Source organism: Parus major, chromosome 7 (genome assembly GCF_001522545.3).
Source record: "Parus major isolate Abel chromosome 7, Parus_major1.1, whole genome shotgun sequence".
Lineage (NCBI taxonomy): Eukaryota > Metazoa > Chordata > Aves > Passeriformes > Paridae > Parus > Parus major.
Window position 1 is genome coordinate 14,837,539 of NC_031776.1, and position 24,060 is coordinate 14,861,598.

The following is a 24,060-nucleotide window of genomic DNA, read 5'->3' on the forward strand; positions in this document are numbered from 1 at the left end:
TTTATCATTTATGGAAGAGCAAGAACAAACACATGCTCCTGAGCAGTTTGCTCTGGCCAGAGAAGGTAAGGATTTATCATTTATGGAAGAGCAAGGGCAAGCACATGCCCCTGAACAATCTGCTTTGGCAGGGGAGTGTAAGGTTTCACAATTTTTCATTCCTGTATCACCTGTGGTGCAAGACAGAAGTGATGTCTGCACGGAGTGTGATGCCCCTGCCTGGGAGGCAGTGACTCCTGATGTGCCCCTTGCGGAAGAGCCAAGTGTGCCCCACCTGCAGGACCACATTGCAAGCACCCCCACAAAGGAGGAATTTGGCTTTTATGAATTCTATGCAGGAGAGCAACAGGAGGAACTGGACAAGGAACAAGAGACATCAGTTACAATTGAACAGGACATTAAAGCTGATGATAATCTTTGTAAAGAAGAAGTGATTGCTGATGGTGATGCCACACACTGGGAAATACAAAGTGACAGGCAAATGCTGCAAAAAATGGAGTCTGATGCATGCAGGCCTTCTTTGGATCTAATCCCCACTCCTCCTGGCATAGAAAACTCAGGTCAGGTTTTTACTGAGGAAACTGAAGTTCATCTGGAAGAAGGGCATTTCAGAGAGCAGGTGTTGCCACCTGAGCCTAACACTGAGATAGTGTTTGATCTGAAGAAGTTTGCAGAGTCTTTCCCAGCTGAAGAGACTGTGTACATAGAAAAGGCACAAACCCCCATAGCACTGGAAAGTGTGGAAATCGTCACCGGGATCATCTCCCCTGTGCACCAATGTGATGCGCATGAGGAAGAGATTTCTCTGAGTGAGGAGCTGCGTCACAGCTACAGGATGCAGCATGAGGAGGTTGATGCCCAGGAAGAGGAACAGCCAAGAGAAATCACTGATTTGCAAACTCCTAATGGGGACCTTGGCAATGTCATGATATCTGCTGAAGAGGGACATTCTGCTGAAGAAGTTCAGGAGTTAAAGATGAGTGTCTGTAGAGAGGACTCACTTCAGGAAAAAATTAATGAATTTCTAGTGGAGCCCACACCAGGTTTCCAAAGAGAAGTAGAAGAAACACATGTGTGGGAAAGTGGGGAACGACTGGAGACTGCAGACTCCCAGAGTGACAGCTTCATTATGGACTTGAAAAAAGCTGCACATGAAAAGAAACCCCAGGCTGGGCACCAGGCTGAGAAAGATGATGCTCCTGGGACAGAAAAGGTCTTTGAGCCAGGGATGAGCAGCTTCACCTGTGAGATGGAAAACACAGATTCCCCTGAGGAGGTGCTCAGAAACATCCAACAGGAATCAACCACAACCAAGGGCTTCTCTTTTGGGAAACTCATACTTGGGTTAGTAATGGATGATCCTGTGGCACAGAAGGAGCAAAGGAAGGAGTCTTGGGACAAGAAGAGGACTCCCACTGATGAAGCCTCTGAGAATAGCCTGGGTGGAGAAGAAATATGGGAGGATACTTCTTCAGGCCCAGAGCCCAGTGCTGTTCAAATCTCAGAGCTGGAGCCTGATTTGTCCCTGGCCAATTATTTAAGATCCACTGGGGTATATGAAACTCCAAGTCTCAAAGGCACAGTTCAGAAGGAGCAGCAAGAAACTATAACTTCACTGGAAGTAGAGGAGGTTACTTTCAGCATGGTTTATGATTATTACAACAACCATCAGGAATTTGCCCGGCCCTTCTCTCCTGAGTCAGAAATGTCTATAGAGCTGGAGAGTGGGAGCAGAGAGGAGTCACCCGATTCAGACCGCTTCTACACACCTCCCTCCTCTGTGGAAATCTTTGAAACTGCTTCATCAGCATCCTACCACACGCCGCTCAGCTCACCCGAGCGCTACTCCACACCATCTGAGGGCTCAGGGTACAGCACACCACCTGAGCGCTACTCCACACCGTCCGAGGGCTCAGTGTACAGCATGGCTCCTGAGCACTACTCCACACCTTTCGAGAGTTCAAAATGCAACACACCCTCAGAGCAATATTTCACACCCTTTGAGGGACCCTACTCTACATCAGGGGACAGCACGCCACCAGAACGCTACCGGACACCCACTGGGGAGTACATGGATGCCCTGACCATACTGCCCTTCTGTGAAAGGAGGTATCAGCCTCCAGACCAGCCCCAGGCAAATGGGTTTATGACCCCCTGTGAAGCCCTGGAGCCGTCAGGCAGGGACAGGCCACCAGCATTCCTCAAGGCATTGAGCAGGAGGAGGTTGTATGAGGGCAGCACATTGACATTTGTGGTTGAGGTGGTGGGTGTGCCCAAGCCAGGAGTGAAATGGTATCATAATAAGTCTCTGATGGAGCTGGATGAGAGAGTGCAAATAGAGAAGGATGGGAACAAATATGTTCTGGAAATCACTAATGTCCAGAAAGCCGATGAAGGACAGTATCTGTGCCATGCAGTGAACATTGTTGGGGAAGCTAAAAGTATTGCAGAGGTGGAAGTTTTGCCTGAAGATGGACGGTCACTGGCACTGCCACCCCCTGTCACCCACCAGCATGTTATACACTTCGACATGGAGCAAAACACATCTTCAAGGTCCCCTTCCCCACAGGAAATCCTCCTGGAAGTGGAGCTCGATGAAAATGAAGTGAAAGAGTTTGAGAAGCAGGTCAAAATCATAACCAGTCCTGAGTTTAGCCCAGACAAGAAGAGCATGGTGGTTTCCCTAGATGTACTTCCACTTGCCTTGTTAGAACAAGCTGCAGGCTTGGCAGCAGGAGAGAATGAGGATGTAAAGATTGATTTCCAAGTAACTGAAATGCCTCCACGCTTTGCTGTGCCCATTACGGATATCAAGGTGACAGAAGGCTTGGATGCAGTTTTTGAGTGTGTTGTAACAGGCACTCCTCTCCCGGTAGTTCAGTGGTTCAGAGGTGACATGTGTGTGACACCTGGCACAGGGAAGTATGTTGTGAGTCAGAAGGAGGGACTTCACAGTCTGAAGGTCCAAACTGTAGGATCTTCTGATAGTGGCTTGTATTGCTGTCAGGCAATGAATAGGCTGGGAGAAGCAACGTGCAAAGGCTCCCTTGTGGTCATGGCTCAGCAGGAAGCGAATGCATTGAGCAGTGAAACAGTCACAGGCTGTGAACCACACAGTTCCCAGAAGTGTGACTTACTTTTAAGCAAGACTGTGAGCCCAGGTGACCAGTCAGAAATAGAGCTGGAATTTGAGTTTGAGCCGCACAGAGATGACTCAGAAAAAGCGATCCAACTGCTAGCAGTGACTCGAGAAGAGCAGGAAGTAGAAGGGGAGAAGCATGTCAACATTAGTTTTGATGTGTTTGCAGAGCCATCCGAAGAGGAACGGGTTGAGTTTAGGGCAGAGGACTCGGAGAGCTGCAGTTTTGAGTTCCAGGTCACAGAAGCTCCTCCCAGATTTGTGAGGCTCATTTCTGACTACAGTACATTTGTAGGTGCCTCAGTGTGCTTCCAGTGTCTTGTGAGTGGTTCTCCCCGTCCAAGTGTCTGCTGGTACAAGGATGGGGTGTTGTTGGAAGGGGATAGGTACTATGTGCAGGAAGAGCAGAATGGCTTGCACAGTCTTACTATTGAAGACCTGGTGCAGAGTGACAGTGGACAGTACAAATGTGTAGCTACTAACAGGGCAGGAACTGCTGAGACTTCTGCTGTGTTAACATTATACTAAATTTCCATAATTTATTTCAGAGTCTGTCTTGAAATACTAAGTGTTTTCATGATGTTGTTCACTGCAGGTAAAAATGCAGCACTCATTTTAGGGGCATTGTTTTCATCTCTTTAAGGATGAAAACCACTCTGTGGGCATATTTGTGTTTCACTTAGATTTGCCTTCTTTGGGGAATTTAAGTGGGATTTAATCCATGCATAGATTTTGTGCACACTTTCTGCACTGAGGGATATTTCAGGCTCCTTCTATGCTCTTTTCTCATTCTTGTAAAGATATTTTAATTGACCCTCATTTGCGTAGGACTGATTTTTTGTATCATGTACATATACCTATGTGTCTGCAACAGTGCAATCACTATTGTTTTATGTAGGCTAGAAATCACCTGACAATGTAGACACTACCTTTTTCTTGTAACCTAGAGGTATGGAACACTAACATATGCTTGCTGTTTAGTTTGGGTATAGTTCTGTTAAAGAATTCCTTAAATTGTTATTCCCCCTTCTCACAATGTTGTGTCAGAACACGATTCAAATCCTGTTTATGGTTTCTATCACTGCAAAATTCTTACATCTATGGGCCTCTTTCTGCTGACTCATGAAATTAAATGCCTTGTTTAAGTCAATGAAATTATGCTGTTGCAAAGAAAAGCAGAGCAATAGGAAGAAAAATGAAAAAATTGCATTAGTAGAGACTGGACAGGATTTTCTTCTCTATTACCAAGTAATAAACATGAAAGCATATTTTGTACTGTATTTTTAGGAGTTAAAGGGAAGGGAGAAAGGGAGCATAATAATAAAAAATCAATTATGTTAGTTTAAATTCATTAAAATAATTTTGGTTGTCCCTGTATTCCAGTGTCATTAGCGAAAAATGCATAGTAGTAAAAAAGTAAGATACTTTTATGCGGTATTCTTGTTTCACATTAGAACTACATCTCTATGTATTCCTTTTTTATTTCTCTTTTTATTATTAAGAACATTTAAGTGTGCTATGTATTGAGACGACCAGAAATAAGGGGAATGTATTCAGTTGTTATGTGTAGCATTTTCTCAGCACAGAGAATTTTTACATTAATGTTCTCAATGTGAATATGTATTTTTATATTTAAAGTAATGCTAATATTTAGGAAGAATCAGCAGTACCTGACATAATTAAATCAGAATTAAATCTATCTTACATAAACAATGATAAATTGATTAAGAAAATCTGTTAAACAGAGAAAAGTTATTAATTAATGTTTCTCAGAAACTAAATGACTCTCTAACATACAAGCTTTCCAGTCACCCATATGTCAAGGTGAGACCTTGAGTTTAAAATCCCTAAGCAAAAATTAGTTTTACTTAATTTACCTGTTAATGAGATTCTTCCAGATATTTACAAATTGCTCGCAGTTGCCTTGCAAACAGCTTTAAGCAGAGTGGTGATTTTAAGGATAAAACCTGTTCCTGTATGTTCAGTTATGTTCATACAATTTCTTATTTCTGAGTTTGATGTGTCCTCACAGTGACACCACCATGTCTCAAAAAATCTGTTATTTTCTAAGACTATCCCATCACTCAGCTGGGACAGTAATTTTTGTTCAAAATATTCACCTTGTCCACTCGTGTTGCCTGATATGAATTCAAGGCCTGAGTAGCAAGTTCTAATGACCCAGTACCCAGGTGAAATGACTGAAGTGTTTAGGCTAGTGCAAACGTGTCACTTCAGTGTCTTCTCAGTCATAACCCCTTGATAAATATTTAAGATTTATTTGTTAAAAGGCAGAGCTAATTGTGCTTTCTGATAGGTGATGGTGGTAGGAAAGAGAAGCATGACTGTCTGACCCAATGTTGTGCTGGGAAAGAATTACTCCATGATGTGTCCTTAATCCATTCCTTGTGTAGATGTGTAGCACTAACTGATTCATTAGACAGCAGAGGTCCTTAGGGAGATTGGCATGAATTGTTTGATGTTTGATGTCAGCTGTGACACGAGGGGTCTTTTAGTTCCAAAGTCAAAAGGGTCAGAGGCCCTTTGATTAGGTCCTACGCAATTGTGAAGTGTTTATTTTGCATGTAAATCTGAATATTTTTAGCAAAAAGAGGCCCATAACTTGGTTTTGGAGCCATAAGCCACACAGGTCCAAGTTCATATTCACATCTGAAATATATGGCCAAGCATCTACCCATGTAGTGATGTTTGTGATTTATGTAAATTTATAAGTCTTGGTTTAAGTTTTGTACATTAGCCAGGAGCACCTGGTTCACCTAAACTACAATTATTAAATCTGGAGTAATCCTAGGTTTGAATGAACTTAGTCTGGAGCAACTGGTATAGCTTGACTATCTTTTTTCAAAATTCTTTGTTTTCATAGAAATCAAAAGCTCACAATTTTAATTTCAGATTTAATGTTGTCTTCATTTCTAAAGAAGTATCTTAGAAAAAGAATTAAATATGTCTATTTGTCATCAATGTATATTGAATGTTAACATGTCAGGTTAATTTGTGAAATAAACATGAAATTATTTAAGTCCATTGCTTCTTGCACTTTATTCATTTTACAAACATATCTAAAATATGAAGAAATATCTGTATAGTTCTTCTCTCATAAATATCCAAGAACACATAAAAATGCATTAATTTTTGCCATGCTCCTGTGTATAAAGCAGTCTCCTTTGTTAACATGAGTTTCACTCTGCAATTTCTTATTTTATTTATTAATTTATTTATTTTATTGGCCCAATTCTGCCACCCATTCTCAAATTTACTTGCACAATTTATTACTGTTTTAACAAGGTTGATAAGTAACACTGAAGGATTGCTTTAGTAGTTTTTTTTACTTAAGCATTTCTTCTCTGCAGTTAATCATTGCTTGAACTGTGCTATGTCATTTATGTCTTTTGTGGTAAGACTAATAATTACTAAAACAAATGAGAAAGAATTGAGTGACAGTCTGTTCTTTTTTATATTTGTTGTTGGAGTGTAGCAAAAAGTCTTATCTCTCAAAAAGTTTTAAAATTGAAGACACTGTAATTGAGAAGCTTATCAAGGTTCACCATTACAGTGCCTAGAGACATTAATCCACTCATACTTTTATTCTTTCTTTTAAGCTCATACCTTTCCAGCATCAAATACTCTGGGTCTTGACTGAGCAAACTTGACTCAGTGAGGACAACTGCATCTGATTTCCAAAGGTTTTCCTTCCACCATGCTTTTCATTAATTGTTCCATTCCTGGAAATTTCGTATTTCACTGATGTTTCTGTTGTCAAATATCTGCAGAGATGTTCTTTACCTCTGCTTCCTCTAATTTTGAAACTACTATTGAGTTAAACTTGTCCAATGCATATATCTATTATTTCACAAAGGCAAGAAAACAAAAAATCTTAAAAGTCTGTTCTCATTTTCTCTGACATTGTGGGAGTTTTAATATCCTGCATCTTGACAAGGAGGAGTTCAAAAGCAGAGATTTAAATCAATTATATTAAATCAACAGATTAAACTTGTGATGTTTGTAATAATGATGCTGTAAAGTTAAGGGTGTAATGACAAAACCAGGACAAAACTGGTAGAGGTAGAGGTAATCTTTTGGTGTGCTAGACAAAAGATAGAGTTTAAAGAGATGAACTTTGCATCAGAAGAAAGGTTAGTGTGCTGAAAAGATTGTGGGTTTGTTGGTTGGTTTGGGGAAGGGGGATGGGGTTTTGATCCTAATTGTGTCATTCTGATTTTTTTTGTTGGTGTTTTGAATTAAATCAGGGTCTTAGCACTATTCTGCTGTACTTGTATGCATAGTTGTACATACAAATATGTATGGCACATACCACTTTAATTATATCTGTGAAATGCATCAATGTTGCTTGATTGTTACTTGCACAGTGCACTCTGGAGGAGTATGCCTAACCCATACTGTGATGTCAGGTTTAAAGACACACCTGTCCTGATCAAGATAGGAAATTCTTAAGCAACCTGACAACACAGCATGTCTTACTAAGGTGTGGCATCAAGGGGACAACACAGACCTCCTGTTCATTGCTAGCTGCTGTATAGTATTAAGAAAGCCTCCAGCTACAGAAAAATAGTTGCCCTAACACTGTGTATTTCTATCTATGAGTGTTCTCATAAATATTCTAGTAAAACTAAACAATTTTTTTCTATACAGACATCACTAGGTCTCTTATTGTCTCTTCTGAGGAAGGAAGAAATGAAGGCTACAGCAGCGGCCTTCAGTTGCCTGATAGAGAGAAAACACTTGAATTTGAGCTTGGAAAACCAGTTTATTTCACCAAAGCAAAGATGAAAATTGAGGATGAAGGCAAAGCCCCTGTTTTCCTCAAACAGGTCTCAGATGTTGAAGTCTGGCAGGGAGATGTAGCTAGGCTCTCTGTCACTGTTACTGGCAGCCCCACACCCAAAATCCAGTGGTTTCTCAACAGTACGAAGCTAACCCCATGCACAGACTGTAAGTTAGTATTTGCAGGCAATGACCACAGCCTCATCCTCCCGTATGCAGGTGTGCAGGATGAGGGTGAGTATACATGCATGGCCAGCAATGTACATGGTGAGACCAGCTGCAGCGCCCAGCTCCATGTGCGCCAGAGGAAGCCGGGATTCCCTTGCTTTGCCAGGGAGCCAGACAGCGTGCGGTGTGCACCGGGCTTCACGGCAGTCTTTGAGTACACAGTGGTGGGGAAGCCGTGCCCCGACGTGCTGTGGTCCAAGGGGAGCGAGCAGCTCTTCTCTGATGCGCGTCACTCCATTGCTCACCGCCCTGACGGCTCGGGCTCTCTGACGGTGTGGGACTGCGTGGAGGAGGACACTGGGCTCTACACGTGCAGGGCCGTGAGTGCCCTGGGTGAGGCCACGTGCTCTGCTGAGCTCCTTGTGCTGCCTGAGGAGCGTGTTGCGTGCGGGCAGAGCCAGGCCTTGCAGCACTCTGCAGTGGCAGAGGAACAAAGCCCCCTTTTCTATGAGGAGGCTGGTGAGCTTCCTGCAATGGAAGGAGCACTGAGTCTTGAGCCCATGAGGGAGCCTTCAACCCTCCTTCAGCTCCAGATGACCCAGGCAGTATACATGCTGCCCAGGGAGGACATCTTGCCTGGCCTGCCACCAACCTGTCTGGCAGCACAGAGTGTTGAAGAGATGTTCACCCAGGTAGCCACAATACAAGAGAGCAGTGGGCTTCTGGCAGAGCCTCTGCAAACCCTCCTTGCTGGTCCCCAGGGTGTGGTGCCTGCAGCAGTGATGGAGACACAACTGCCAGGCTGCCTTGGGATTGTAGCTGCACAGATACTCATGCCCAAAGAGGAAATCATCCCTAAGGCAGCAGAGCAACTGGCTGCTCTGAAGACAGAGGCTTCCCAAACCCTTCTACAAGTGCCAAGCACCACTGAGAGCCATGCCATGGACGGTGATCAAATCCAATTCATTGAGGCCTTTCAGATAGCACAAGGTGAGCTGAAGGCTGAACCCAGGCTTCTCTCTGAATCGGCCTTCACTGGGGGCCAAACTATCCCCCTGGAGAACATTTCTTTTCTGGAAACAGCAAAGGAAGATTTTGCTGCAAGAATACATGAGGGACAGGCTGTGAGATTTCCCTTGCTGCTGGAAGAAAAACAGTCCGTGGGGGAAGAACATGTTGATCTTTCCAAAGATGGTGAGCTCACTGCTCTGGTTCCCAAGAGCTGCAGCTTAGACATAAAGTCTCAAATCAGAAATGCACTGAAAGCTGCAGTGGTAAGTGAGAAAAACCTCTTATTTTCAGAATGGTTGGCTGATAAGGAAGATGTTAAAGTTCAGGCAATAAACATCACCAAGGAGAATACACGTACCTTGTGCACGTATGTTGTGACCACAGGAAAATGCAGTCCCATAGAAATCCAAGTCTCCTTGGGAGAAGTCAACATTCAGACAGCTGACCAGAAAACAGTCTTGAAGGAAGTTTTCTATTCCTTCCTTTGTGAAGATAAATGTTCCCTGACTGGTGAAAAATCCAAAGCGTTGCCATTCTCTGCCAGTACACTTCTCTCAGGAAAATCCTGTGATGAAATCTTTGAGCTGGAGCCCCAGCAGGCTGAGAGGACTGTGGAGCCAGAAATACCACTGGAACACCATTTGTCTGCACAAGTTATCAACACTGTGACTGAGCATGGTCAAATCAAGGATGTGGGTGCAGCTGTAGCCACTGCTGATGCAGCCTCTGCAGATGTTCTTACTAAGACACCCACAGAAATACTGAAAATAAAAGAGAAAAGGGAAGAAAAGTGTGGGGAAGAGGTCAGAGAGGGTCTGGAAACTAGAGCTGGAAAGCAAGAGGATGAGCTGGGCAAAGAAAGTTATCCCATCATACACAGAAAACTGGTTGACACTGTTGTGGAGGAAGAAGAGAGTGTCAGGCTGGTGTCTGTCATTACAAATGTCAGAGAGGTGAACTGGTACTTTGAGGGTAAACTGGTCTCTTCAGGCAACAAATTCAAGTGTTTGCAAGATCAGGACACGTACACACTAGTAATAAGCAAAGTGTGCGGGGACATTCACCAAGGAGAGTACATCTGTGAGGCGCTGAATCAAGGTGGAAAAAGAGCAACAGCAGCAAAACTCACAGTTGTTAAAAGAGGTTGGATTATGGGGATAAAATAATCCTTTTAATGCACTGCTCTACTAATGAACCTCCCCTTCTAAGTGTATCTTTGGACAGAGATACAATATTAATACCATCATGCCACTAATCAGAGGGCCCCCCTCTCTCTGGAATGATGGTCTCCTTTTATCACATTGCAAGGCCTCTCACTTTCATTACCCCAGTCTTTGGTCAGGAACTTTGTTGTTTCAATGCACTAGCATGGTCAGGACAAAGCTGTATCTCAATCCCTACCATTTATCCTATTCTTGCCTGAGAAGTGGATCTGCTCCTCCCATTTTTCTCACTGCTGCACCCTGTCTCACTCCTTAGAGTCATTGCACAAATTCACCACCATTTCTCATTCACACCATAATTTCTCACAACTCTAGGATAGGTTACTTTATATTTGTATCCTGTTGCTATTGTGCATTGCTATTTCACTTTGTTTTTCCAGTGTCACCACTGTTTCCTGATGTGATTATGCACTGTAAGACTGTCTGTCCACTGAGTCTAGTACTGCTTTCTTTTCTTACAGATTTTTTTTTTCTTTTACAGTCACTTTATGTGAATTGCAAGTCACCTTTTTGGTTTTTTTTCAGTCAGTCAATCACTTAATTTCAGAATGTCAGGAGGCAGAGTTTTGAGTTACTGTCTGCTTCTAATTTCAGTTGCACCGATCCTGAGGAGAAGGCTTGAACCCTTGGAGGTGGCTGTAAATCACGTGGCCAAGTTTACCTGTGAGGTAGAGATGGCTCCCAATGTCAAGTTCCAGTGGTACAAAGCTGGACGAGAGATATATGATGGGGACAAATACTCCATTCGCACCTCCAACTACCTCTCCACACTGGAGATCCCAAGGCCTCAAGTTGTTGACTGTGGGGAATATAGCTGTAAGGCTTCCAACCAGCATGGCAGTGTTAGCTCTACGGCTGTTCTAACGGTAACTGGTAAGTACAGACTTTCAAACACTTCTCCTTTTCCATAAAATATCTTGGTGTATTGTAATGCTTTCACTGCTATACTTGCACATGTTTATGGCTCTTGGTTGCCATTATAATACATTATCCGTACCTAATTTTGGCAGGCACAAAAATAGAAAAGGAATAACTTTTGAGAATGCTGCTTTTAGGTGCTTTCTGTATGAAGAGAAGGGAATTGGTGTGAAAAAGTTTCAGAGGGAAAAAAAGAAAGAAGGGAGAAAAAAAGCAGGAAGAAACAACATGGGATTGCTTTGTGAATACATTCTTGAAGAGGGTTTATTTAACTTCCAGACCACAAAAAAAGAAAAGAAACACTTTTAAATCTGATTTCTTGGTGTAATAGTCACTGTGCGATTATGCTAGCACCCTAAATTTATCCTGCAACTAAACTTGCGACGTAAGTTATGCAGATCTGCATACCTGAACATCTTTGTGCTGTGGCCAAAGGGGAACTCTGTGACTGGGGAAACAGATCTTCTTAAGCAATAGAAGTTTTAAAGGGTTTAAATTTTCAAACTTTTTGTCTATAGAGAGCTGCACAGCTTTTGTTTTTCTTAAAAAAAACCTCCACCATCTTTTGGGTGCTTCTTGTGTGATGACCTTATTTATTCTGACTTTTCTCTTTCTGGGAGGAGTCCTTATGTGATCTTTGCTAAGTGCTGGGTGCTAGAGAGTAGAAAAAAGTCCATGAACAGTGAAATGCAAGCAAACTTGCCCATCTTGAGAGAACAGTGCACAAACATGTAAATCTTGGGGGAGGAATTTCTGGCTTTTTGTTAATTTTCCTTTAGTTTGTACATTGCTCCAGAGATTCAAAATGCCTTCAAGCTCTGGAACAATACATAGACTGAAGAAGTACAAAACCAATAGCCAAAATTTATCATCTTTAACACCTCTTGTGTCCTTTACTGCTGTTTCCTTTTGTTGAAGAGTGTCCAGTGACAAGCTGGCCTCTCTTGCTCTCTGTCCCTAGCAAATGTGGCTCTATTCCTCACCTCTTGATAACACTGAAACCCTTTGTTTTGCAGAGGCATTACCACCAACGTTTCTTACCAGACCTGAACCTATTACTACTTTTGTTGGCAAAAGTGCCAAGTTCCTGTGTACTGTTTCGGGCACTCCAGTCATCGACATCACCTGGCAGAAAGATGGAACAACTATTTCACCTTCAGACCACCATAAGATCTCCAAAGTGGAAAATAAACATATTTTAGAAATTTCCCTTCTTACCGCTAGTGACAGAGGGGTTTACACTTGCAAAGCTTCCAACAAGTTTGGGGCTGACATTTGCCAGACTGAAATGGTCATTATAGACAAGCCCCACTTCATTAAAGATTTGCAGTCAGTACAGTCAGCAGTTAATAAGAAAATACGCCTTGAATGTCAGGTGGATGAAGACAGGAAAGTAACTGTAGTGTGGACAAAGGATGGAAACAAAATCCCTCCAGGCAAAGATTATAAGATTTACTTTGAAGACAAAATAGCCTCACTTGAGATTCCTTTGGCTAAGCTCAAGGACTCAGGCCACTATGTGTGTACTGCTTCAAATGAGGCAGGAAGCAGCTCCTCTTCTGCCAGTGTCACAGTCAGAGGTAAGATAGCTCTATTCCCCCTTTACCTTTTGTCTTCGTGGGTTCCCCAATTCTTCTTTCACAGGCAAAAGACTTCTTTGGGCTGTAATTACACTGTGAATTCTTCTCAGACCTGCCACCTGGTCCATTCTTTGTAAAGTCTTTTCCCCTGCTGCCTTACCGTGCACCGTGTGTTACTTCAATATTTCTTTCACCAGAGAAAATCAAGAATTGCTCCTGCCTGCAGGAGAGAGATGGATGAAGAGGGAAAGAAAAACCACAGAAGCTACAGCTCAGCAAAGATTAGGCTGATCTCTTGTGAAGTTGTATTTTGTTCTTGCTCTGGGAAGCAATTTTTCAAAGCTTTGTATTTCAGCTTTCTTTCCTTTCTTTCTTTTCCCTTTGCTTCCCCTTTCCTCTTCCCCTTCTTTCCCTTTTTACCATCTCTTCTCCTCTCTTCACTTTTCTTCCCATTTTCAGAACCACCATCCTTCGTGAAGAAGGTCGATCCATCTTATTTACTGACCCCAGGCGACTCTGCACGTCTTCAATGCAAAATCAAAGGGTCTCCTGAAATCCAGGTTACTTGGTTCAAGAATAATAAGGAAATCCATGAAAGTAACACGCACAGGATGTCCTTTGTTAATTCTGTGGCTGTCTTAGATATTTTGGAAATGAAAGTTGATGACACTGGGACCTACTCATGTGAAGCTGTCAACGAGGTTGGAAGTGACAGTTGCACCACTGAAGTGGTTGTCAAAGGTCTGTCCTTCTTGTTGCTGCCAGTCACATTCTTGAGAAAAAACTTCCTTTTTCTTTTTTATTTTTTTTTCAGCATGGTTGACTAATTCTTTCTTACTGCTTTTATAGAGCCTCCATCTTTCATCAGAACACTTGAACCTGCAGAGCTAGTGAAGGGAACAAACCCCATTCTTCAGTGTGAGGTTGCTGGCACTGGACCCTTTGAGATTAGCTGGTACAAAGACAAGAAGCAGATTCGGAGTAGTAAAAAATACAGGTTGACCTCTCAGAAGGCTGTTATTTCTTTGGAGGTGTCCTCATTTAATAGTGCAGATGTCGGTGAATACGAGTGTGTGATAGCTAATGAAGTCGGGAAGTGCATGTGCAGTGCCACATACATCTTGAAAGGTCAGTGGGGGAGAGAAAACTCCACTTACTGAAGGGATTGGGGAAAACCTTATTTCATAAAATCTTTTCTTTGGATTTATGGGAGGCTGGGGAGACTGGGAAGAAAGAATATCTTCTTCTCTTGAAATTCTGTGTGTATCTTCCATCTTATCTGGCATCACACCTCGGGATTTGAAGAACATTGAGATTAATGGGCCATTAGCTCCCAGCTAATGGAGAAAACAGTTCTGCAGCTTACCTGCTGTTTTGCTGAATTGCAAGATGTAGTGCACATACTGTCTTACAAAACTGGTTTTAAGTAGCAGACTTTATGTGATGATGTAATAGTAGATGAATATATTTTTTCTTGTCTCTCTTCTTTGAACTAGAACCACCATCTTTTGTTAAGAAAATCGAAAATGTGACAGCTCTGGCTGGAGATAGTGTTACATTACAGGCCGTGGTGAAAGGGTCAGAGCCTATTTCTGTGACATGGATGAAAGGCAAAGACATTATTAAAGATGATAACAATGTGAGAGTGTCATTTGATCACGGTCTAGCAACACTGCAAATTACTGGAGTCCAGCTGAGCTCTGGTGGCAAATACACCTGCGTGGCTGAGAATGATGCAGGAAGTCAGTCCTGCTTTGGTGAACTAGCAGTGAAAGGTCAGTGGAGAAGTGCTGTGATCCCTGCAGTCTCCCACCTGACAGAAGAAGAAATTTCCTTTTGTCCTTAACACCAGTTGTTTAATTCTGTTGTAGAACCTGCCAAAATAATTGAAAAAGCTGAAATGATCCAGGTTACAGCTGGGGAACCAGCTATTTTGGAGTACACTGTCACAGGCACTCCAGAGCTGAAAAGCACATGGTTCAAAGACGGAAAGCCACTACCTGCCAGCAAAAAATATAGGATCAGCTTCAAAAATAACATTGCCCAGCTCAAGTTTTATGCCACTGAAATGCAGGACAGTGGTGAATATACCTTTGAGATATCCAATGATGTGGGCATCAGTTCTTGTACTACCAGCTTCACTGTGCTAGGTTGGTACTGCCTCTTTGCAAAGAGCCCTGTTGCTCTGCTCTGTGTCCAACAGAGCCAGAAACAGAACAGCACTGATTTTGCTTATGTGTTCCTTTCTGTCATTTTTTTCACTTTTAACAGATCGCACTCTCCCTCCCTTCTTTACTAAACCACTGAAGAATATTGACAGCGTCATTAGCTCCTCATGCCGCCTAGACTGCAAAATTTCAGGCTCTCTTCCAATGACTGTCTCATGGTTTAAGCAGGATACTGAGATCACTTCAAGTGCCAAGTACACAGTACACTTTGCAGAAGGCTCAGCATCTTTGGAAATAAAACACCTAGATGCAAATGATGCTGGGGTCTACATTTGCAGAGCCACAAACTCTGCTGGTAGCAAAGAGAGCAGTAGCACTTTGTTTATAAAAGGTTTGGCAATTTGTTTCATTTTTCTTGGAATTTTACTTACCTTGTGATAATACTTTTCTTTCCCAAAATACAAGCCCTCTCTTACTCTTAACAATTTTCTCCTTTCAACGCAATCCAGAGCCACCCAGCTTCACTGTAGAACCACAGTCTCAAGATGTGTTGCCTGCATCAACTGTACATTTCAAAGGAATGTTTAAAGGCACAACACCACTGACAGTGAAATGGTTTAAAGATGATACTGAGCTGGTGACAGGAGGAGCCTGCTACATTATGACAGAAGCATTAGCAAGTTACTTGGAGCTTTATGCAGTCAAACCAACTGATTCTGGAAAATACACCTGCAAAGTCTCCAATGTAGCTGGTTCAGTAACATGCAGTGCAAACTTATTTGTGAAAGGTTTGCATTCTTACTCTTATTTAAAATTCTAGCTGCTGGTTTAACACAGCAGCACTCTTTCCTGTGTTCGTTGTCCTGAACACTCTTCTTAAATCCACAGAACCTGCTGCCTTCAAGGAGAAGCTAGAGCCGACTCACCTGGTAAAGAAAGGTGGATATGCTGAGCTGAACTGTGAAGTCACTGGTACTCCTGAGATTAAAATCACGTGGTTCAAGGATGATAGAGAGCTAAAAGAGAGTGACAAATACAGGATATCTTTTACAAAATCTTTGGCAATACTCCGTGTTTTGGAGGCTGATACTGAAGACAGTGGGGAATACATTTGCGAAGCCAAAAATGACGCTGGAAAAGATATCTGCAGTAGCGTTGTTACAGTTAAAGGTGTGTGTGACATCCAGCCACACCATTTGTATCTTCAAACTTAGTACAGTGGTACCGGCTTCAAAAGTATGATTAATGCAAATTGCACTTTCTTTTTTTGCACTGTAGAGTCACCTTATTTTAGCAAGGAGTTTCAATCCATGGAAGTCTTGAAGGATTCTGATGTGGTTTTGGAATGTGAGGTGCTTGGCACGCCTCCCTTTGAAGTGTTTTGGGTGAAAGATGATAAACCTGTGCGGAGCAGTAAGAAGCACAGAATAAGCATTGAGAAATCTTTGATTAGCCTCCACGTTTTCAGGTTTGATGCTTCTGATGTTGGCGAGTATCAGTGTAGAGTAACCAACGATGTTGGGAGCTGCCTCTGCCGTTCAGAGGTCACGCTGAAAGGTTAGTGCAAGGTGCAGAACACCACTAGCATGCTCTTATCCCAGTGTGGTTTCCATGCCACACTGTTACACACCAGACTTGTACTTACGTACCCACTTTCTCCCTGCCAGAGCCTCCGCAGTTTTTGAAGAAGATAGAAAACATTAGCTCCCTTCGAGGGGGAACAGTTGTATTTCAGGCTGCTATTAAAGGTTCCTTGCCCATCACTGTGTCCTGGTTGAAAGATAATGATGAAGTGATTGAAGACAACAATATCAAAATGACCTTTGTGAACAATGTTGCCACTCTTATGGTGAGATCTATTGAGCTGAAACATGATGGGAAATATTTCTGTCAGGCTAAAAACGAGGCAGGAATTCAGAGGTGCTCTGCTCTGCTGACTGTCAAAGGTTGGTCTTACCCTGAGGGCTTGTGATCATCTGAGATGGCTCCCTTTTGATTTTTACAGATGAAGTTAACACTCTATCTCCTTGTTTATAACAGAACCTGCTACAATTGTGGACAAGGCTGTGTCAATAGATGTGACTGAGGGAGACCCAGCAACCTTGCAGTGTAAATTTTCAGGAACAAAACCTATTACAGCCAAATGGTTCAAAGATGGCAAGGAACTGACATTGGGCCCAAAATATAAGATCAGCATTACAGATACCGTCTCAGTCTTAAAAGTGCTTTATGCAGATAAGAAAGATAGTGGAGAATACATTTTTGAGGTTCAAAATGACGTTGGGAGCAGTAGCTGTTCTGCCAGCATTAATGTCCTAGGTGTGTATGAGCTCTCTCTTATTATTGCTTTTAGATACAGAATCTTTTCTCCTGAGCTGACATCTGCCACAATCATGATTGAATTTCATATTTTATCTTTTTACTCTGTCTTGGATAGATCTCATTATACCACCTAAATTCACCAAAAAACTCAAGAAAATGGACAGCATTAAGGGGTCTTTTGTCCACCTGGAGTGCATAGTGTCTGGTTCACATCCCATAAGTATCCAGTGGTACAAGGATGGCCAAGAAATAACAGCAAGTGAAAAGCACAAATACTCTTTCCATGATAATACTGCATTTCTGGAAATAAATAAACTGGAAGGCACAGACAGTGGCTCTTACACCTGTGAAGCTACAAATAAAGCTGGAAGCAACCAATGCAGCGGGTTCTTAACAGTCAAAGGTTTGAATTCCTTCTTTGTCTTGTGTTAGGTCTCTCATTCATAATTTTGGATTTCCCCATCTCAGAGTTATCTCCTTTCTTCTTTTTTGCATGTTATAGAACCACCGTATTTTGTGGAAAAACCCCAGTCTCAAGAGGTTGTGCCCAATGCTAGGGTTCAGTTCAAAGCACTGGTGAAAGGGTCTACTCCTATGCAGATAAAGTGGTTTAAAGACAGCCAGGAGCTCCTGTCTGGAGCCAGCCGATCTGTCTGGAAGGATGACACTTCTAGTGTTCTGGAGCTCTTCTCAGCTAGGACATCTGATTCTGGGAACTACACTTGTCAGATAAGCAATGATGTGGGGACTGCAACCTGCAAAGCAACTCTATTTGTAAAAGGTGTGCAACCCAATCAAATTTTTTTTGGTTCTGATTTTTCTGTGCAGTTTTGGTGGGAGGGGGAGGAAGCCTTTTAGCCTTTTTTTTTCTTTAAATTCTGGGATTTTTTTATTCCTACCTTGAATATTACAAAGCTTCAACTTCTCTGTCCATCTTCTAGAGCCCCCCAGATTTATTCAGATGCCAACTTCTGTAGTAGCTTTGCGTGACGGACAGTCCACCACTTTTGAGTGCCAGGTAGTAGGCACGCCAGAGATCCACATTACATGGTACCTGGATGGGAATGAAGTGACTGACCAAGCTAAGTACGGCATCTCCTTCATAGATGGTTTAGCCACTTTGAGAATCACTCAAGCCAGAGTGGCAGATAGTGGGATTTATGTTTGTGAAGCCCACAATGATGCAGGTAGTGAGAGCTGCAGCGTCGAGCTGAAAGTAAAAGGTTGGTTTTGAACATCTTGTCATCTCTGTCATGTATCTGGGGTGAGGAAGTAGGAGGTACTTCTTCTCCCCTCAGAACTATTTAGGGTTACTATCTATTTTCCCCTCATTCTTCTTTATAGAGCCTCCAACCTTTGTTCGGGAGTTGCGTCCCACCGAGGTAGTGAAGGGTTCAGAGGCCACACTAGAATGTGAGGTGACTGGTACCCCTCCATTTGAGGTGAAGTGGCTGAAGAACAATAAGGAGATGTTCAGCAGCAAGAAATACGCCATCTCCACCAAAGAATCAGTATTTACTCTTAATGTGACTAACTGTGACATCTCAGATGTTGGTGAATATCAGTGTATTATATCAAATGAAGGTGGGAGCTGTTCTTGCAGCACAAGACTCAGCTTAAAAGGTCAGTCCTCTAGGAATCACACCTCAAACATTGTATGCCCCAGATAAAGTGTTGCAACTGGGATTACTTTATATGATCTCTCTTTCTTCTCTTCCCTTTCAACGACTTCTCTTCCAAACAACAAACAAAACTCACATCACAGAACCACCGTCCTTTGTCAAGAAGCTGGAGAACGTCACTAGCATTTTGAAAGGTGATGCATTCTTTCAGTGCGTCGTAGCAGGTGCTCAGCCCTTATCTGTGTCATGGATAAAAGATGAGAAAATACTAGAAGACGATGAACACCACCACATTACCTTTGAGAACAGGGTGGCCACACTGAAGCTTACTAATGTTGACCTCAGCCACAGAGGGAGATATACCTGTCAGGCAAAGAATGAATCTGGCGTGGAGAAGTGCTTTGCTTTGCTTTTTGTACAAGGTGTGTACAAGATGTGACCTTGATGAGTACTTGAAAGTCAGTTCCCTATCTAAGTAGCTAACTGCTGTAATTTTTATACTGTTTATATCTCAGAGCCTGCACAGATCATAGAAAAGGCTAAATCACTTAAAGTCACTGAAAAAGACCCTGTGACTTTGGAGTGTACTGTGGCTGGGACACCAGAGCTCCGAATAAGATGGTACAAGGATGGCAAGCAGCTCCTGCCCAGTAGATACTACACAATGAGCTTTGAAAACAATGTGGCCAGTTTCAGGATCGAACCTGTATCGAAGGAGGATAGTGGTACATACAGTTTTAAGGTTGAAAATGACTTCGGAAGCAGCACCTGTGAAGCTGTTCTGACTGTGCTAGGTTTGTATTGCCAATCTATCAGGGAGGGAATGAAAAATAATCTCTGTGAAAGATAAGAAAGAAGTTAACAAGTGTATTTTTGCTATTTTTTGTGTTGGCCAGATCAATCAATTCCTCCTGTATTTATCAAAAAGCTAACCAAAAAGGATACCATTCTGGGATCTTCTATCCAAATGGAGTGCAAAGTCTCCGGGTCACTACCCATTGTTGCAAAATGGTTTAAAGATGGAAAAGAGATAACTGACAGTGCAAAATATAGAAGCCTGTGCCATGAGAACACGATGTCACTCGAAATTGCTAATCTAGAGCTGACAGACAGCGCAAATTACACATGCAGTGTCTCTAATGTTGCTGGAAATGATTCTTGCAGTGCTGTCCTGACTGTGAAAGGTTTGAAACTCTTTTATTACTTCTTACCTGTGATAAGTGCTGGGAAAATACTTAAATGTTATGCTAACATAACACTCTTATACATCTTAATGTTAATACTGAAAACTTGGTCTCCATGCTTGCCTCACTGATCTTTATTCTTCGACATTTGTGATGTAACCGTGTCTCTTTCTTAAAAACTGCAGAGCCACCAAGCTTCTTAGTAAAACCTGAAAGCCAGCAAGCCATACCAGATTCCACAGTGGAGTTTAAGGCCACACTGAAAGGAACACCACCCTTTACAGTAAAGTGGTTCAAAGAAGACTTAGAACTTGTATCTGGTCCAACTTGTTTCATTGGGATTGAAGGTTCAATTGGGTTCTTAACCCTCTATTCAGTGGATTCTTCTAGGAGTGGGCACTACACTTGCCATGTTTCAAATGATGTTGGCAGTGACTCTTGCACTACAACACTGATGGTAACAGGTGTGCAGTCTTTCTTGTTGTGTTGCTGTCTTTTTGTCTCCTTCTTCTCCTTCCTTTTTGCCAAGCTCACCTTGGTGATCTTTGATACACTGCCAAGTGAATTCCCTACCCTGTGTTTGCAACCCACAGTTGTTTGGCTCTTTTCCCACCTATTTTCTTTCCAGTATTAATTCAGACCTTCCTGACCCCACTTTTTTTGGTTTTTTAGAACCCCCCAAGTTTTCTAAGAAGCTAGAGGCAGCAAAAGTAGTCAAGCAGGGTGACTCAGCCCGGCTTGAGTGCAAAGTAAGTGGATCTCCAGAGATGAAAGTAGTGTGGTTCAGAAATGACCATGAAATTGTTGCCAGTGAAAAATTCCGGACATCATTCATTGACTCTGTGGCTGTGCTTGAAATGAATCATCTGAGCACTGATGAGAGCGGTGACTACATCTGTGAAGCTCACAACCCTGCCGGCAAAGCCAGCTGCAGCACCAAAGTCACAGTGAAAGGTTAGATGTCCTCTTGTTCTCCGACTGCATCCTATTTTTCCCCTGGTGTTGTATCCCTTAGAAATACACAGGAACATGAGATTGATTCATTTCAGGACTGCCCTGTTCTTCATATTATGTTTGTTTCTTGATGCCCCCTCATCTTCTCTGCTAGTGTCTAAACAAGAGAGATGATGTTCTTATGCAGATGAGCCCTAAGTTAGTTTTTCCCCATTAATATCCAAGACAGTTCATAGTGAGAATTGCTGCATCAAGGAGCTGAAATATGAAGAGAAAGAACAGACAAAAAGTGACTAGTGCCAGTTTTACACCCTGTATGGGAGATTACTACCAGTTAAATGAGACTTGTACTCTCTCTGCCAAAGGTCACCCCTCTGTTTACCTTTTCTAAAGGGGAGCTAAGGCCTCTGAATTCTCACCTTTGTGCGAGTTCATTTCATATTGTGCCCAGAAAATGAGAAAAGTCTTGCCCATTCTGTAGGTATTCTCAGCAGTCCCATTTTCCAGAAGCTGATATCTGTAGACTCTTTGTCAATCAAAGAGCTTCAGACTACTTTCTAAACGATTCTTTCTTCCCTTGTTAGAACCTCCTGTCTTTAGCAGGAAGCCTTCTCCAGTAGACATTGTCAAAGGATCTGAGGTTAGCCTGGAATGTGAGATTTCAGGAACACCTCCGTTTGATGTTGCCTGGTACAAAGATAGGAGACAAATCCGCAGTAGTAAGAAGTACAAGGTTACAGCCAAAAACTACCACACGAGCATTCACATTCTTAATGTCGAAGCTGCAGATGTTGGTGAATATCAGTGCAAAGCACAGAACGACGTAGGAAGTGACACTTGTATTTGCACTGTGAAGCTGAAAGGTAAAGTACTGGTACACATGTCTTCTGCAGTGCTCCCAAGGGTGCTGCATTGCTCTTCTTTGCAGAAACACTGTGAGTATTTACTATAACTGCTCTTTTTTCTTCAGAACCACCAAAATTCTTGACTAAAATAAACAGCATTACTGTCGTGGTTGGTGAACCAGTAGAGTTGCAAGCAAGAGTGGAGGGCTCCCAGCCAATTTCTGTGCAGTGGCTTAAAGACAAAGAGGAAATTATCAGAGAAAGTGAGAACACAAAGATCACATTTACGGAAAATATTGCAACTTTGCAATTTGTGCGCACAGAAACAAGCAGTGCTGGAAAATATACCTGTCAGATCAGAAATGATGCTGGAAGTCGCGAGTGTATGGCTACCTTAACTATTCTAGGTGGGTAAAAAGCACAACTTGGCTAACAGTATACAGCTATTTAGCTGTATACTTTACTTATGCCTCTGAGTTCAAAACAAACAAAATAGAGAATCCTCTCCCCAACAACCAGAAGTCAGGTTCCTTATTTCCAGTTGTCCAGCAGTAGGATTGAAGGGAACCACTCTGTATTTCTGTCACGTCTTCTGCTCATGTCTGCATGGAGAGGGAGATTAAAATATTTGATATTTAAGATGAACATATACTTAAAAGTTATTTAAAATATTTTAAAATATTTTTACTTAATTTTGGAAAGCATCTGAAATTTGCAGTTTAGGGTAACAGAAAGGATGTTAAAAACAGCTGTAAAAATCTTCACACCCCAACAAATAAAAATTTCCTAAGTATCATATGTGCAAACCCCATCTCCTAGTGCAATAATACTTACAGCTAATTCTCCTCAAACCCTGATTTAACCATATGTGTCACCCATCTCTCCTTCCAGAGCCTGCAGTCATTGTAGAGAAAGCAGAGCCAATGAAAGTTACTATAGGAGATGCCTGTACTTTGGAATGCAAAGTAGCAGGCACACCACAGCTTTCCACTGGGTGGTTCAAGGATGGCAAAGAACTGACCAGCAGCCAAAAATACAGAATCACTTTCCTCAATAATGTATCTACACTTAAAATTATGGATGCAGAAAAGGAAGATGGTGGATTGTACACTTTTGCTGTTCAAAACGACGTGGGGAAAAGCAGTTGTACAGCATCGGTTGATGTTTTAGGTTGGTTGGGTAGCTTATCTTCTATCTTTTACAAAAGCTTTTTGGACATATTCTCTGTCTTTTCTTCTATTCTTTTACTCATTTTCTCTGTAACCATGGATTTATTATGTTTTCTTATGCAGATCGAATCATTCCTCCTTCTTTCACAAGAAAACTAAAGGAAACCCCTGGTGTTCTGGGTTCCTCAGCACTGCTGGAATGTAAAGTGTCAGGGTCACCTCCTATTTCTGTTGTCTGGTTCCAAAATGGACTTAAGCTAGTTAGTGGAGAAAAACATCAAATCTCCTTTTCAGACAACCTATGTATTTTAGAAGTTAATTCACTGAGCCACTCAGATACTGGCACTTACACCTGCAAAGCTACCAACACAGCTGGCTCAGATGAATGCAGTGCTGTATTGACTGTACAAGGTGGGTATATGATGGTCAGGAAGCTCTCTGAGCTCTTCTTTTCTCTTTCTCTCTTAACATTATGAGTAGTCTTTTGTAAATATTCTTGGGAAGAATTATTGAAAAAGAAAGATTTTGCTCTTTATCTTCAGTAGGTGTGTGGAAAGACCAGAGCTATGCTACAGCAATTTGTTTCATCTATCTTTTTCTTTTGTATATTTAGAGCCACCTTCTTTCGAGAGGACCCCAGAGCCTCTGGATGTATTGCCAGGCACAAGCGTCACTTTCACATGTGTTGTCAGAGGAACCCCTCCTTTCAAGGTTAACTGGTTTAGAGGGGCCAATGAACTTGTGCCAGGGGACAAATGCAATATCTACTTGGAGGAGTCTGTTGTGGAGCTTGAGTTATTTGATGTAACTCCTCCCCAAAGTGGAGAGTATACTTGTCTAGTGACTAATGATGCTGGCAGGGTAAATTGTACAACACACCTTACAGTAAAAGGTTTGTAAAGATGATGTCTCTCCATTTACCTTAAATTATTGTTTCCTTCTTTCCATTTAGCATGT

At 42.2% G+C, this 24,060-nt stretch overlaps 1 protein-coding gene across 1 annotated transcript in view; it reads left to right on the forward strand.

Annotated features, from left to right (window-relative positions):
* TTN (titin) overlaps positions 1 to 24,060 on the forward strand; it is a 240,011-nt gene that overhangs the window by 43,360 nt on the left and 172,591 nt on the right. Inside the window, exons 44-69 of the mRNA XM_033516034.1 lie at positions 10,936 to 11,214; positions 12,276 to 12,839; positions 13,299 to 13,580; positions 13,689 to 13,967; positions 14,336 to 14,614; positions 14,711 to 14,989; positions 15,111 to 15,398; positions 15,517 to 15,795; positions 15,896 to 16,177; positions 16,286 to 16,564; positions 16,675 to 16,953; positions 17,048 to 17,326; positions 17,445 to 17,732; positions 17,832 to 18,110; positions 18,271 to 18,552; positions 18,674 to 18,952; positions 19,095 to 19,373; positions 19,467 to 19,745; positions 19,848 to 20,135; positions 20,321 to 20,599; positions 20,808 to 21,089; positions 21,674 to 21,952; positions 22,060 to 22,341; positions 22,826 to 23,104; positions 23,227 to 23,514; positions 23,717 to 23,995. Coding sequence (XP_033371925.1) covers positions 10,936 to 11,214; positions 12,276 to 12,839; positions 13,299 to 13,580; positions 13,689 to 13,967; positions 14,336 to 14,614; positions 14,711 to 14,989; positions 15,111 to 15,398; positions 15,517 to 15,795; positions 15,896 to 16,177; positions 16,286 to 16,564; positions 16,675 to 16,953; positions 17,048 to 17,326; positions 17,445 to 17,732; positions 17,832 to 18,110; positions 18,271 to 18,552; positions 18,674 to 18,952; positions 19,095 to 19,373; positions 19,467 to 19,745; positions 19,848 to 20,135; positions 20,321 to 20,599; positions 20,808 to 21,089; positions 21,674 to 21,952; positions 22,060 to 22,341; positions 22,826 to 23,104; positions 23,227 to 23,514; positions 23,717 to 23,995 — 7,590 coding nt within the window. The remainder of the gene's footprint in view (positions 1 to 10,935; positions 11,215 to 12,275; positions 12,840 to 13,298; positions 13,581 to 13,688; positions 13,968 to 14,335; positions 14,615 to 14,710; positions 14,990 to 15,110; positions 15,399 to 15,516; positions 15,796 to 15,895; positions 16,178 to 16,285; positions 16,565 to 16,674; positions 16,954 to 17,047; positions 17,327 to 17,444; positions 17,733 to 17,831; positions 18,111 to 18,270; positions 18,553 to 18,673; positions 18,953 to 19,094; positions 19,374 to 19,466; positions 19,746 to 19,847; positions 20,136 to 20,320; positions 20,600 to 20,807; positions 21,090 to 21,673; positions 21,953 to 22,059; positions 22,342 to 22,825; positions 23,105 to 23,226; positions 23,515 to 23,716; positions 23,996 to 24,060) is intronic.